At 46.1% G+C, this 15,894-nt stretch overlaps 1 protein-coding gene across 4 annotated transcripts in view; it reads left to right on the top strand.

Annotated features, from left to right (window-relative positions):
• spag17 (sperm associated antigen 17) overlaps positions 1-15,870 on the top strand; it is a 39,908-nt gene extending 24,038 nt beyond the window's left edge. For all 4 annotated transcript variants that reach the window (XM_066644110.1, XM_066644112.1, XM_066644109.1 and 1 more), the window contains 11 exons: positions 133-303; positions 680-765; positions 9,130-9,260; positions 9,836-9,969; positions 10,052-10,240; positions 11,205-11,315; positions 13,211-13,265; positions 13,486-13,564; positions 13,665-13,727; positions 15,306-15,411; positions 15,590-15,870. In XM_066644110.1, coding sequence (XP_066500207.1) covers positions 133-303; positions 680-765; positions 9,130-9,260; positions 9,836-9,969; positions 10,052-10,240; positions 11,205-11,315; positions 13,211-13,265; positions 13,486-13,564; positions 13,665-13,727; positions 15,306-15,411; positions 15,590-15,664 — 1,200 coding nt within the window. In that variant the 3' untranslated portion in view covers positions 15,665-15,870. The remainder of the gene's footprint in view (positions 1-132; positions 304-679; positions 766-9,129; positions 9,261-9,835; positions 9,970-10,051; positions 10,241-11,204; positions 11,316-13,210; positions 13,266-13,485; positions 13,565-13,664; positions 13,728-15,305; positions 15,412-15,589) is intronic.
• Positions 15,871-15,894: the final 24 nt, after the last annotated feature.

The following is a 15,894-nucleotide window of genomic DNA, read 5'->3' as shown; positions in this document are numbered from 1 at the left end:
GATGAATGGAGAAATGGATGGATGTATGGAGAGATGGATGGATGAATGGAGAGATGGATGGATGAATGGACAAATGGAGAGAGGAATGGATGAATGAAGAGATAGATGGATGAAGAGGTCTCTCTGTCTCAGGTGTCTCTCTGCAGTGGAGGACTTCTCCGTGTTGCTGAAGATGGAGAAGCCATGTACAGTTCTGGGCTCTGTGCTACAGGACCTGAAGGAGACCAGCCTTGTCAGTATGTGATGAGCCTGCATGGAGCGGTTCTTTGTCGGTTCTCTGACACAGACGGAACCCTATTGGTGGTGAGAGGTTCTGCAGAACCACGTTTTTCCATTGAGCTGAATGAATTGGATCAGTTGAAACTATATTTTACACACACTGGTGTACTGCTGTGTTTACTCTGTGTTTGTTTACTGGGTGTTTACTGTGTTTACTCTGTTCAGTTTGCTGTGTTTACTGTGTTTTTATTTACTCTGTGTTTACTTTGTTTAATATGTTTGTTCTCTGTGTTTACTCTGTGTTTGTTTACTGTGCTTGCTCTCTTTGTTTACTGTTTAATCTGTTTGTTTTCTGTGTGTTTACTGTGTACACTCTGTGTTTGTTTACTGTTTACTCTGTTTGTTTACTGTGTATACTCTGTTTGTTTACAGTGTTTTAACTGTGTTTTGATGTAAACAGATCACTGAGGAAGGACACGTCTCTGTTACGTCTCCAGAGGGACAAGGACAGGAGTTGGACCAAAGCTGTGACCCTCACCCCCCGCGGTAAACCCCTTTACTGACCGGACACTGCCCCCTACAGATTGGTCATTAGCTTGAGTTAGTGGCCCCTGGTGGTCAGGCCTGTGAAAATGTGCAGTTCACAAATCAGCTTCAGTACCTAAAATCAAGCTCCGCCACCTAATTTACCTAATTTACATACGGTCTACATGAACTCCACCCTCAATATTACACACAGGTAGGTAGTGAACAATGAAGATCACCATCTGAACATCACTACTTTCAAACACTTCCCTCTGGCAGAAGATTCAGGGCCATCAAAACCAGCACAAATGTAGTGTGGTAACAGTATTAGAATTATTTCTACTTAATGGTGATTATCAATTATAAATTATTATTATTATTATTATTATTACTGAATTTAGATAACAACAATATTAATAATTTATCAGAAATTGGGATACTGTTCATGCTAGGGAGTGGGTTTCAGGATTTTCAGACTTTTATAAATAAACTCTATACACAGTATTATTTCAAATCAAAGAATACTTTATTGAAAAGGAATAATAATTATTTGATACATAGCATAATTATCAAATCTTAACAACGGGATCAACACAGGTGAAGCCCTTATTATTATTTTAATAATTGGCTAGGCCATATGACTTGTGACTAATATGTGTTGCTAAATTAATTTAATTAATATGTAAATTTATCAAGAGACTTAATTAGACATCAGCTTCTGAAAATTGTATTTTATGAGCTTACTCTAAACGCAGGTAGACCAACCCATGGGTACAGCGTTTCATTGTGGTGACAACAGGGAGTCCAAGCCTGGCTCTTCCGGTTCTCCCCGTGGGAGCAGCTGAGGCTGGGCTCCCTAAGGAGTCGTCACTTACAGGGCAAGCCACTTCAGGCACCCTCAGAGCGTTTTGACGTCAGTTGAAGAATTTCCTCTGGCTCGCTGTCCTAGTTGAGAGTCCCCAAAATGAGGGGGCGTCAAAAGGAAAGCTCTCTGTTACGTCACTTCTCTAATTTTCAGAAGTGACGTCTTGAAGTCTGCATATACAGTTAATATACTACCTATAAACTAATCTCAGAGGTGGCACCTTATTCTGGCCAAAATAAGTTTCATCTGCTTTGATCAGCCATAAAACGAGGCTTTGACTGGGCAATAAAGAAAACAACAGACAAACAAAATAAATTTAGGCTGGTGCTGATGGAGTTATTTCTAAAAGTTTAAATATCTGAATCACTCACTAAATTACGTGATGCTAAAACTAACCCCAAGGCATCCCCGGTTCAGTTTTAAGGTCTCAGAGTCTCTCTAGTGATTCTTTTTGTTCTTTCCGACACTGTTTCTGGCTTTTGTCTTCCTATCAGTATGTATGGGTGCATATTATGTGTTTTTGTTTGTGTAATGAAGGAATTCTAAATACTTATGGGTAGGTCTTGTTCAAATGCAACCTCAAGAGCTGGTTCTTCGACATTGCCCTCGGCTTCATATCTAAAACTTGGGGGCCCATCTCTCTGGGCTCTCTTGTGTCTAACAAACGTAACCATTTTATCAGACCAAGTTTCTAACCTGCTCTGCAGGGCTCGAGTGTGTTTGAAATAGAACCAAGCTATACCAAGGGTTAAAAGGTAACCTAATCCTACCAGTGCAACTAGTAAGGTGTCTGGAGTGGACCATGCATAGATGACAGGCTGTACTGGCCAGAGGGGTTGAGACTACAGTTCTTTAAGGGTGTTATCAATAGGGTTTAGGTCAATGACTTGGGTTCCCTCATATTCTAGGCGAGTTAGTATTTTGGCATCTAGCTCGATGGTGTGCTTGGAGAAGAAATCTGAAATTTCTATGTTGCTCTCATATTGGTCAGGGTTCAGATGATACAGGGCCAGATCTCCCACATGTAGGATTGCATTTACGATAACGTCTCCCCAAAAAGTCTGGCTAGGAATGGGTACCCTTTCTGAGGTGTCATGTTGATCATAGGTTAGTAGGGCCTCTCTAAAGCGGGTGTTAACCAACCAACGGTTTCCAACAATCTCAGCTTGGGTACTGGTTACCAAACGTTGAGATGTAACGACCACCGGGCACTGAGTATTACTCATCATAGGCTTAAGGCCACAAATCGCATTCACGCTATCATGAATAAAAGGTTTGCTAGGGCACAAGTAGTGGATGTCTTTGGTGAGTGTGCCCATAAGCAAATTAGGCACCAAGTATAGATCAGGGTTATCATCTTGGTATGCTACAAGATGTGTTGTCTTTACATGAACATAGGCAGAATCCTGCCAGAACCCAACGTTAATGACATATTTCAAACGGTAGATGTTTTCGGGAGTCATTATGGAAAGGTTAATGATAAATGCTAATTCTCTGTCTTGGGGATTGACATAAATTGGAATGGCGCTACCTAAGGTATAAGCTAGGTGGGCCTGGAGATCAGTGAATACTTCTCGAGTTGATGTAGACAGAATCTCCTGTACTAAGGATAGAGCAACCAGATAGGGGGGAACCCTCCCCATGGCTAAGCTATCCACAGAGGAGCTGATATCTTGTAACATATCAGACAATAGCATATTCACAAGCTGGATGTGGGCAAGGTCAATTTGTACCTCTGAAAGCAAAGAGTTAACCGTCTGGAGAGTTTTGTTCAAAGCGACACTGTGAGCATTGAGTACCACGATGGTACCTTGTAGGGTTTGCCCGATTGTTTGCAGGTGTTGTTGCTGCTTGTTTAATTAGGTTTTAATGTTTGGAATTTCAGCCTGCAATTCCCCTACTTGACGTTTGACAGTAGCTAAATTGACAGCGTTGATGGCGGACATTCCAAGGCTAAGCAGTGATCCCACAGTTGCAGCTGCCATTAGCAATCACCCTATGAAACGTTTAGGTCGTTTATTAAAACCACTTAATTCTGATTGCGTTGCGGTAATTTTTTGTAGCTGGTGGAGCATATGCATTACGTCAGCTTCTGCATGGCTGATAGATTCCTCATTCCATCTAGCTCCATTCCGGCCAGTTTGCAAGGCGGTTATCCGTAGGTTTTTCCTACATGCTTCGGTGGGATTCAAATGTACAAATACTCTCTGGGTATGCAGGCGACAGTTAGTTATTAGCAATCCTGGCTGGTCTTTCAGTACTATTCCAGAGTCAGGACCCGGTTTCAATCACTTCAGGGAGTACGACGGTTCCTAGGGAGCCGATGATTAGGAGAATGAGCAGCAGGGCCATCCTACCGGGAGAAATGCTCATAATTAGATTTGAGTAATTACGACGAGTCACTTTTAGAAAAAATTTACCACTATACCCCCCTTTTGATAAAGGTTTTATATCTAGGATAAACACTCTAAAATAATTAACGATGAGGGACTAGGATCTTGCACCCTGAGTGTCCTCAGTCTGGCTAGAAGCCTGTTGCCTGCTGAAGAGTGAGAGGAAGAGGAGAAGAGAGATAGAAGAACTAAGGTTGGGAGTAGAAGGCTGTAGCTGGTTGTTAACCAACAACCTTCTTGCCTTTGGTTCTATTGTTTATGACCTAACACAAACATTAGTGTCCCCTACAGGTCCCATTGGGGTTTTTGTGTGGCCTGATTTGGTTGTGGTGGACCCATTTGAGATCGGCACTGCCCTGACCTTTGTTGATTTTGATCTGGTACACAACGGGGGACAGTTTGTCAGTGATCTCATAGGGACCTGACCATCGGGGTAGGAATTTGCGGGCCAGAATCCCCTGTTTTTCGCGACCTTCCAAAAGGTTGGACAAAGATGTAGTACCATACCTTGTCCCCTATTTGGAGTTCGGCATGGGATGCCTTGTAATCATAGTACGCTTTGAGACCTTCTGCACTTTTTTCCAGTTTCTGCTGGGCAAATGCAAAAGTGGCTTTGAGGTTTTTCCACAGATCCTCCATATACTGATGAGTGGTGTAGGCTACTGCTATGCTAGCTTCACCTGGATGATATAACAGATGTAGAGGCAGAGTCATCTGTCTCCCTGTCATCAACTCAAAGGGTGAGACCCTGACTGCATCATAAGGCGTCGCACGTATGGCCATCAGCACAAGGGGTACCTTGACATCCCAGTCTCGCTGGTTTGCTGCTACATACTTTTTCAGTATGCTAACAACAGTTCTGCTGACTCGCTCTACCTGACCTGAGCTTTGAGGATGGTAGCTAATGTGAAGGCTGGCTTTTACTCCTAAGAGCTGCCAGAGTTGCTTCATTACTTCCGCTGTGAAATGTGTCCCTCTGTCAGAGTCGACACGGCTGGGTAGGCCAAACCGTGAGAAGACATGGTTCATCAGTAAGTAGGTAGTGGTTAGCGCTGTGTCATTCTGTGCGGGAAGGCATTCTACCCATTTAGTGAATGCACACGTGACTGTGAAGAAGTACTTGTTACCTCTCACTGTTTGGGTGAGTGGTCCAACTTTGTTTGCAAGAGGTTTGAAATTGGCAACATACCAGACAGACTTTAATGTAATCAGCCACATCTTTTACCATGTGGGGCCAATATGCCACCTGCCGGACCGCATGGTGTGTTGCTTTGACCCCTTTGTGTCCCGCAGATGGGGAGTCATGGGCATGCATCAGCATCACCCCCCTGTGGCACTGAGGAACCACGAACGCAGGTGAAGTGTGCAAGTCAGTGGCATGAACAAGCAAGCCTTTGACAACCTGGAGAGACGCTCTGGCGCTGTATAGGTCTTTAAGGCCTGGTATGGTGTTAAGATCTTGAGCCGAGATGGGACATGTAGATGGTTCAGAGACATGCATAAGCATCTTGTAAATGGACAGGTCCCAAGCCTGGAGAGCAATTAAGTCTGCGTCAGAAAAAGCAGGGTTAATGGAGACAATGGTACTTTTAGCATTGTCAGGTGATGCTGTCGCTACTGTTCGAGACCGTGTAATAGCTAGGACATCAGTGTCGCGTGGGTTTGGATAAAGGGAGGGATCGAATGTCCATGATGTACCTTCGCAGGCCCCTTGTTTGGCTAAGCTATCTGCCTGGTCATTGAATTCTTTGTCATCTCCCAGGATTCGGGAGTGGCCCCTCACTTTCTTCCAGTAGATCTGCAGGTCATGTGTGTCTACCAAGTGTTCACACGCCACGAACAGCTCTTTGTGTTTGACTGGCTTTTTGTTTGATGTGGTGTAGTTGTTGGTTTTCCACAGTTTCAAGTAGCATGTGAAGCTTAGGCACACATAGTTGGAGTCTGTGCAGATCACCAATGTTTTTATACTTTTCTGGACCACAGACTGAACTGTGATGAGAATTCCTGCTATTTCAGCATATTGGGAGGACTGAGCACCCAATTTGAACATTAGGGGTTCGTGAGGCCACCTGTTTATTCCGACAATGCCCACCTCTGCCAATAGAGTGTGTTTTCGGCGGAACAAACAACCATCTACGTACGCAGTGACAATGTCTTTGCATGTGTTAGAGTCGAAATAGTGGTGGTTAGCCACGGTAGGTACGAGGGTTTCCGGAGTCTGTGGCACTTGGGAAGGAATGTCTCCTTCGCATCACCTGCAGGAGGCAAGGCCTGTACCTAGAGGGCTCTTGTAGTTTTGTGCATAACGTACCTCCAAGTCAAAGCTTTGAAGAGCCATTAGCCAGGAGGCTACTCGAGCGTTAGTCACTACACCCTCTTGAATTCGTTGGCTGTATACTGTCGGTTCGTGAAGGTGAAAGCTAACTTGTGTTGGTCTTCTGCTTGCACCAAGATAGTCCAGATTCCAGAGGCTACATCGATGGTGGAAAAGTATTTAACGTTTCGGACTGAGGGAAGTTCTTGCTCTAATTGTGTCATCGGCCACTGAGACAATATAACCTGTTGATTTAGTTTCCGATAATCAATTGTCAGGTGCCATTTACCATTGGGTTTTATGACAGGACATAATGGTGCAGAGTACGTGCTGTTGAAGGGTCTAATTATGCCCTTTTCCAGCAAGTCATCAATGATTTCCTGTACTGGTCCATATGATGCCAACGGGATTTTGTATTGGCGGACAAACGTGGGTGGTGCTCCTGGACGAATGGGAATGCGCACTGAGTGAATGTCAGTGAGACCATAGCCGGTGAATTTTTGGCAAAAGATTTTTGATATTTACGAAGCACACCACGGAGTTTCTCACATTCTTCCTCGCTTTGGAGTGCATCGGCCTCCTTTAGAACTTGTTCAACTTGAATCATAATTTCAGAGTCAGATAGTTCTTTTTAATTGTGGGAACTCAGGATGTCTTCTCCCGTTTCTGGGAGAAGGGATGGTTCCCTGGAGGATTCCAGGGATGAGTCCAAAGAAAGGACATTGACCGTCATTTGATTATCATCAGCTATATCTATTCTGCAAATGGTGTCTTTGCTCATGTCCAGAGCCGAGAAGAGAGCAACGGCTCGTATCGGTTGAGTATAGAACACCTTTGGTTCTGGGTGATCAAGGAGCGGGAACTCAGGCATTGGTCCTATAATAGGGATTCGTAACTCAAAATCATGAAATTTCGTACTGACCAACCAACCCAAAGGAGATGAATGAGGAATTGTTAAGGGTTGAGTGGTTTCATTTCATATGAACAGATAAGTGGATCTTGCTCGTGTTTCCACCAAAGGTGTGGCTTCTAAGGTGAGACCTAGTTCAAAAACTGAGGCGATGGTTGGAAAAGCGCATGAGCGTGACTTAAGTGTTGGCCAGGCCGCATAACCAAGCAAATGGGTACATTAGCGGTGTTTGCGGGTACCAGAAAGGAACCTTGGTTGTCAACCTGACATACCTCAGGAATAGTTTGTCCTGAGCCTAGGTTGCTGGGATCTGAGCACCAGGTTTCTGTTGAAATTTCCTCCTCCTCAATGTGACGGGTCTGGCTTGGTGTATCTCCTATCAATTCAGGTCGGATTTCAAGGCGGCAACACTGAGCTTTCCGGTGGTGTGGGGTGCAGATGGGCAAAGACTCACGCACTTGTGCCCAGATTTTTGACCTTTTGAAGTCAATCGGTAGTTCGAATTGATTAAGGAGGTCTTTGCCGATGAGGAAGGGAATTGTTTCAAGAGGAGACACATGAACTGGATGCACCAAAGTCATTGGTCCGATGGCTGTGTATTAGTGTATTAGCGCCATAGATTGAATTGTGAGGCCTGCATGTGAGTATGGCTGAATTTTAAGAGAACAGTCTTGGAGCTGTAGCTCACAATTTTTTGGTGGAACAAGGTGGAAGACAGTAGGGTGACATCTGATACAGTGTCCAGCAGGGCCTCATGCACTAACCTTCCCTCCACAATGGTGGACAAATAGAACTTATGTGCAATCCCTTTTTCAGTTAAGTGTCCCATGAATTGTTGGATGGGTGTGTCGCCTTCAATCACCGAATGGTCATCTGCCATCTAAGTTTCTTGTCATCATAAAGTTTGAAGAAAACCACTCAGTGTCATTATGGACCCTTTTGTGTCAGTCTCAGGGTCACTGAAAAGTGTTCTGCTTGGCCTTGTGGCCATCAAACATACTATGTGTGTGCGTGGGTGTGTGTGTGTGTGTGTGGAGGGGTCCCATGTAGTCTCCACACACACCGCTGTGGAATGTGGTTTTCCTCTTTTAAAAAGTGACACTTCTGTAATGTAATGCTGTTTGCAGCGGTACAAATGCTTAAATTCTGCTATATACATATCAGGGGGCGGCACGGTGGTGCAGCAGGTAGTGTCGCAGTCACACAGCTCCAGGGACCTGGAGGTTGTGGGTTCATTTCCTGTGGGTGACTGTCTGTGAAGAGTGTGGTGTGTTATCCCTGTGTCTGCATGGGTTTCCTCCGGGTGACTGTCGGTGAGGAGTGTGGTGTGTTCTCCCTGTGTCTGCGTGGGTTTCCTCCGCGTGCTCCGGTTTCCTCCCACACTCCAAAAACATATATTGGTAGGTGAATTGGAGATTCAAACGTGTCTGTAGGTGTGAGTGTGCGAGTGAATGTGTGAGTTGCCCTGTGAAGGACTGGTGCCCCCTCCAGGGTGTGTTCCCACCTTGTGCCCAATGATTCCAGGTAGGCTCCGGACCCACTGCGACCCTGAACTGGATAAGGGTTACAGACAGTGAATGAATGAATGAATATATACATATTATTCTGTAATATTCTGCATACAGTAGTTCTTTTGTAGGCAAATGGACATATTCACACATCTCCTTAGATCCCCTCCATGGCTCTTATTATTCTTTATTTATTTATTTATTTATTTTGCCTTAGACCAATGCTTATTAATAGTCTGTGTGCTCGTCCCGTTAGGGTTAGAGTTAACCCTAGGGTCTCTTCTCTGGGTCATACATCTGTGCTCTCACCGAAACAGATCCCTTGAATGTGTAACATACTCGGCAAATAAAGAGATTCTGATTCTGTAAAGCTGGAGTGTGTGTGTGTGTTCCAGGCTGTTTGTGTGTGGTTCCGATGGTTCTGCTGTGGAGGTTCTCAGTGCTGAATCAGTGGAGGAGGTTCTGAGTGAAGCGTACTCTGACCCTACAGCTGCTGTGATTAAAGAGCCTCTACCTCACTCTCCAGGTCAGAACACACTCTGCACTCACAGACACTGTTCTAAGGCACTACACATTAGTCATTACTCCTCTGGTGTGAGTGGATCAGACACAGCAGTGCTGCTGGAGTTTTTAAACCCTGTGTCCACTCTCTGTCCACTCTGTGAGACACTCCTCCCTCGTTGGTCCACCTTGTAGATGTAGAGTCAGAGACAGTAGCTCATCTGTCGCTGCACAGTGTGTGTCGCTCGTCCTCTAGTCCTTCATCAGTGACACAGGACGCTGTCGGCTGGATGTTTTTGGTCGGTGGACTGTTCTCAGTCCAGACACTGAGGGGTTTAAAAACTCCAGCAGCACTGCTGTGTCTGATCCACTCTACACCAGCACAACACACACTAACACACCACCACCACGTCAGTGTCACTGCAGCGCTGAGAATGATCCACCACCACATCACACCTGCTCTGTGGGGATCCTGAGCGCTGAAGAACAGGGAGTGAGACAGTGGAGCTGTGACAGGGGACAGTGAGGGGAGAATGGAGGAGGTGGACTGTGTGTGTGTGTGTGTGTGCGCTAATGTGAGTGTCCTGATGTCCTCTGCAGGTGTGTATGGACTCACCATCTTGAAGCCTTTCCTGGGAGATGTCCACACCCTCTGGAACGCTTCCAAAATGCTGGACGACATTGTCCCCCTCCAGCTGAGGGACCGGGCATGGGACACCTTCCCTGCCCCACAGGTACGCCCACATTAACCCCTTCAGCGCCAGCCTGTATGCTGCAGCGGGGGCGATACTGAACCTGCGGGTGATGTGTTTTCAGAGACAGATGGCTGCTTCTCACGGTGGAACCCTGCTGGAGCCAGCTTCGAAGTTAAAGAAGACAGCAGAACCCGGTTCTGTCGCAGCAGCGCCGGTTGTCCAGTGTCCCGACGCTCTGCTGGTCCGCCAGATTACCCAGCATCCTCCATTCTCTGAGCAGCAGTGGGGGAGACTTGAGGAGAACCTACTGGTACGATCTTCTGAACAGAGCCTAGTCAGGAGTGTGTTCCTCTATATATATAATTCCTGTGTTCTCCCTGTGTCCGCATGGGTTTCCTCCGGGTGCTCTTGTTTCCTCCCACAGTCCAAAAACACACGTTGGTAGGTTGATTGCCGACTCAAAAGTGACCGTAGGTGTGAGTGTGTGAGTGAATGTGTGAGTGTGTGTGTTGCCCTGTGAAGGACTGGCGCCCCCTCCAGGGTGTGTTCCCGCCTTGCGCCCAATGATTCCAGGTAGGCTCTGGACCCACCGCGACCCTGAATTGGATAAGGGTTACAGATAATGTATGGATATATCATTCCTAATGATAATGATATATATGTAAACTAATGCCTCCTCAGTGAGCATGGGGCTGGTATAAAGTTATATATAATCACAGTAAACACAAAATAATAATATAAACACATAAGAAATATATGATCATGTTTTTCTAAAAAGTAGTAGGTGAGAGTGAGTTTAAAGAACAGTTTTTTTTATTAGATTCCTATTGATTTGCATTAATTTTGTTAAATCCACAGCACACATTATTTAAAATCATTATTTATTCACCACTAAAACCAGGTACAGGATGATCACCTCGAATAATACAGACTCCACGAGGAGAGATTTGGACAAAGTTAAAACACATTCACACACAGAGGATCACACTGGAGTAATGTGACTGGGTTTATTCTAATGTTGTTTTTTAGCAAATGAACACTTACTGATCGGATAAATAGCTTTTTAAATCTCATTATCTCTGGAGCCTAAAGCTGCACAGTGCTGTAGATGTAATAGTGCTGTTAAAATGAACGTATTAAAGCATGCGGGGGTTTAACACATTGTTTTTTTAAATGTTAATTAATCATGTGATCTCAATTTCCTCCCATTCTCACACTGTAAACAGCCTCACGGCTTGTGTGTATGTGTGTGTGTGTGTGTGTGTGTGTTGCAGGGGTATATAAAGAAGCTGTTGGAAAGAAAGAGGCTGAAGAAAGATATGCAGCTGAGACATCCTCGGACAACGAAGGAGCAACACCACACCGACCTCCTGAATCTTTTACTGGTGTGTGTATGTGTGTATATGTGTGTGTATTCATGTACTGATGTTGGAGCATAGTTGTGAGGATCTGATGGAGTTCAACCGCATAATCATCAGTAAGGGTTAGGGGTTGGTGTTGGGGATTAGTTCTGGATCAAACTCACCACTCCAACTCACCCCAGAGGAACCCCATCACTCCAGAGAACACAGTTCCACTGTTCCACACACCAGAGGAACCCCATCACTCCAGAGAACACAGTTCCACTGTTCCACACACCAGAGGAACCCCATCACTCCAGAGAACACAGTTCCACTGTTCCACACACCAGAGTAACTCCATCACTCCAGAGAACACAGTTCCACTGTTCCACACACCAGAGGAACCCCATCACTCCAGAGAACACAGTTCCACTGTTCCACACACCAGAGGAACTCCATCACTCCAGAGAACACAGTTCCACTGTTCCACACACCAGAGGAACCCCATCACTCCAGAGAACACAGTTCCACTGTTCCACACACCAGAGGAACCCCATCACTCCAGAGAACACAGTTCCACTGTTCCACACACCAGAGGAACCCCATCACTCCAGAGAACACAGTTCCACTGTTCCACACACCAGAGGAACTCCATCACTCCAGAGAACACAGTTCCACTGTTCCACACACCAGAGGAACCCCATCACTCCAGAGAACACAGTTCCACTGTTCCACACACCAGAGGAACTCCATCACTCCAGAGAACACAGTTCCACTGTTCCACACACCAGAGGAACCCCATCACTCCAGAGAACACAGTTCCACTGTTCCACACACCAGAGGAACCCCATCACTCCAGAGAACACAGTTCCACTGTTCCACACACCAGAGGAACCCCATCACTCCAGAGAACACAGTTCCACTGTTCCACACACCAGAGGAACCCCATCACTCCAGAGAACACAGTTCCACTGTTCCACACACCAGAGGAACCCCATCACTCCAGAGAACACAGTTCCACTGTTCCACACACCAGAGGAACCCCATCACTCCAGAGAACACAGTTCCACTGTTCCACACACCAGAGGAACCCCATCACTCCAGAGAACACAGTTCCACTGTTCCACACACCAGAGGAACTCCATCACTCCAGAGAACACAGTTCCACTGTTCCATACACCAGAGGAACTCCATCGCTCCAGAGAACACTGTTCCACAGTTCCACACTCCAGAGGAACCCCATCACTCCAGAGAACACAGTTCCACTGTTCCACACTCCAGAGGAACCCCATCACTCCAGAGAACACAGTTCCACTGTTCCACAAAGCAGAGGAACCCCATCACTCCAGAGAACACAGTTCCACTGTTCCACACACCAGAGGAACCCCATCACTCCAGAGAACACAGTTCCACTGTTCCACACACCAGAGGAACCCCATCACTCCAGAGAACACAGTTCCACTGTTCCACACACCAGAGGAACTCCATCACTCCAGAGAACACAGTTCCACTGTTCCATACACCAGAGGAACTCCATCGCTCCAGAGAACACTGTTCCACAGTTCCACACTCCAGAGGAACCCCATCACTCCAGAAAACACAGTTCCACTGTTCCACACTCCAGAGGAACCCCATCACTCCAGAGAACACAGTTCCACTGTTCCACACACCAGAGGAACCCTATCACTCCAGAGAACACAGTTCCACTGTTCCACACACCAGAGGAACCCCATCACTCCAGAGAACACTGTTCCACTGTTCCACACACCAGAGATATTCTTTGATATTATTCAGTGTGGGAATAACTGTTTGTTTTCAGGGACGTCTGTAAACTTCTGGATAAACTGTGTATCACTGTCTGACACACACACAGAACACAGCACGGTTCTAGATAACTGATTATCTAGATAACTTTCTCTCTCTCTCTGTCTTTCTCTCAGTCTCTACCTGACTCTCAGCATCAGTCTGTTTCCATGGAGACGCATCCTCCACTTGGTGAGCTTTTTGTGTCTTTTTTTATCATCCTTTACTTCTCACCTTTTTCTTCATTCCTTTTTCCATCCTTCTCTCTGTACTCATCTTTCTCTCTCTCTCTTTCTCTCTCTCTCTCTCTCATGCTGTTTCCTTCCCTCTATCTCTCTCCTCCACCTTTTTTTACCATCCTCTTTACTAATGTTTTTATATCTCTCTGTCTCTCTTTTTGTCCCTGTCTCAGCCGACGTGTCGTCTCTTTACGCTCTGGCTGTGTCTCAGCGTCCGGACACGGGTCCGAAGGAGGACGGGGAGACGGAGCGGTAATTCTCTTTACATTCACACATTCAGCCCACAGCCTGCGGAAGGACGGGCAGAACCGGGCCTTCTCCAGAACTTCAGTCCAAACTTTTTCTGTTTCAGGACGGAGAGTTCATTCAGACAGAAGCGGGACTCACTGTGGGGAACCAGGATCTCCCAGCGCAGGTACCACACACACCCTGTGTTACAGCGTACTGCACATAATAATAATAATGATAATAATAATAATGCCTTTTATTTATATAGTGTTTACAAGTCGCTTACACAAGAGCAAAAACAAAGAACATTAAGAGTACAACAGAAAACAACACAAATAACAATCAGTGGCAAATGAACAGCACAGGGCCAGTGGGTTAAATACACACAGCTTGAAATACACACAGTGTACACAGCAGACAAGGATAACCCACCACACTCCGATACCCTCACACACACAAGACATACACAAGATACACACAGACCAAACAAAAAGACACCAACAGGAACAAACAGAACAGAAGCCTTTGTCAAACAGAGGGACACCAGTGTGTTTTCGCCCACATCTGACATCCGACAAACCCAGTACCACCCAATACCATTCAGCACAACCCAGTACCATTCAGTACCATACAGTACCACCCAGTACCACCAATACCATTCAGTACCACCCAGTATCATTCAGTACCACCCAGTACCATTCAGTACCACTCAGTACCATTCAGTACCACTCAGTACCATTCAGCACTACCCAGTCCCATTCAGTACCACCCAGTACCATTCAGTACTATTTAGTACTACCCAGTCCCATTCAGTACCACCCAGTATCATTCAGTACCACCCAGTACCACTCAGTACCATTCAGTACCACTCAGTACCATTCAGCACTACCCAGTCCCATTCCGTACCACCCAGTACCATTCAGTACTATTTAGTACTACCCAGTCCCATTCAGTACCACCCAGTACCACCCAGTATCATTCAGTACCACCCAGTACCACTCAGTACCATTCAGTACCACTCAGTACCATTCAGCACTACCCAGTCCCATTCCGTACCACCCAGTACCATTCAGTACTATTTAGTACTACCCAGTCCCATTCAGTACCACCCAGTAACACCCAGTACCATTCAGTACCACCCAGTATCATTCAGTACCACCCAGTACCACTCAGTACCATTCAGTACCACTCAGTACCATTCAGCACTACCCAGTACCACCCAGTACCACTCAGTACCATTCAGTACTACCCAGTCCCATTCAGTACCACCCAGTAACACCCAGTACCATTCAGTACCACCCAGTACCATTCAGTACTATTTAGTACTACCCATTAACACTCAGTACCACCCAGTACCACCCAGTACCACTCAGTACCATTCAGTACCACTCAGTACCATTCAGCACTACCCAGTACCACTCAGTACCATTCAGTACTACCCAGTCCCATTCAGTACCACCCAGTAACACCCAGTACCATTCAGTACCACCCAGTACCATTCAGTACTATTTAGTACTACCCATTAACACTCAGTACCACCCAGTACCATTCAGTGCCACCCAGTACCACTCAGTATCACTCAGTACTACCCAGTACCGCCCAGTACAATTCAGTACCACCCAGTACCATTCAGTGCACACATCAGATCCTTACAGCAGTGTAACACAGTAAACCTGGAGAGTGCCTAACACATCCCTGATTAACCCCTTCAGCTTCAACACACTGCTGCATCTGTGATTAAGTTTCTCTGTGTGTGTGTGTGTAGGTTTGATTTGCTGGAGCAGAAAAGACACCTCCATTGTCTCCGAAACAACATCATCACTCCATACTTCCACCCCGAGCAGATCCACACCCCTCACTACACACAGCAGGTCTCTCTCTCTCTCTCTGTCTCTTTCTCTCACTCTCTTTCTCTCTCTCTGTATCTCTGTCTCTCTCTCTTTCTCTCTGTCTGTCTCTCTCTCTCTTGCTTGTTGAGGTGATGTTTCCTGCTATGTGTGACTCTGCAGGGTGTGTGTATGACTCTACTGTGTGTGTGTGTGTGTACAGGAGCTGGATCTTTCTCAGTTCCCCAGAGGAAGACGCTCAGACGTTCAGAGACACTCCGAGTCCTCCAGTGACTGAAGGGTTCTATTCCTCTATCAGACAGTCTCCCCTTCTCTCTTCCACCCACATCACTCCGTCCCTGCTCCACCATCAACAGTGACACCACCCTCTCACCCCCGGGGAGTCACAACCAACGAATAAACACACACACACACACACACACACACCCTCCGAATTTACACAGTTAATAAACATGAAGAAACACACACACACCCCTCTCAATTTACGCAGTTAATAAACATGAGTAA

Source organism: Hoplias malabaricus, chromosome 14, assembly GCF_029633855.1.
Source record: "Hoplias malabaricus isolate fHopMal1 chromosome 14, fHopMal1.hap1, whole genome shotgun sequence".
Classification (NCBI taxonomy): domain Eukaryota; kingdom Metazoa; phylum Chordata; class Actinopteri; order Characiformes; family Erythrinidae; genus Hoplias; species Hoplias malabaricus.
The sequence above is the reverse complement of the archived record's forward strand: the minus strand, read 5'-3'. Positions and strand labels throughout refer to the sequence as shown.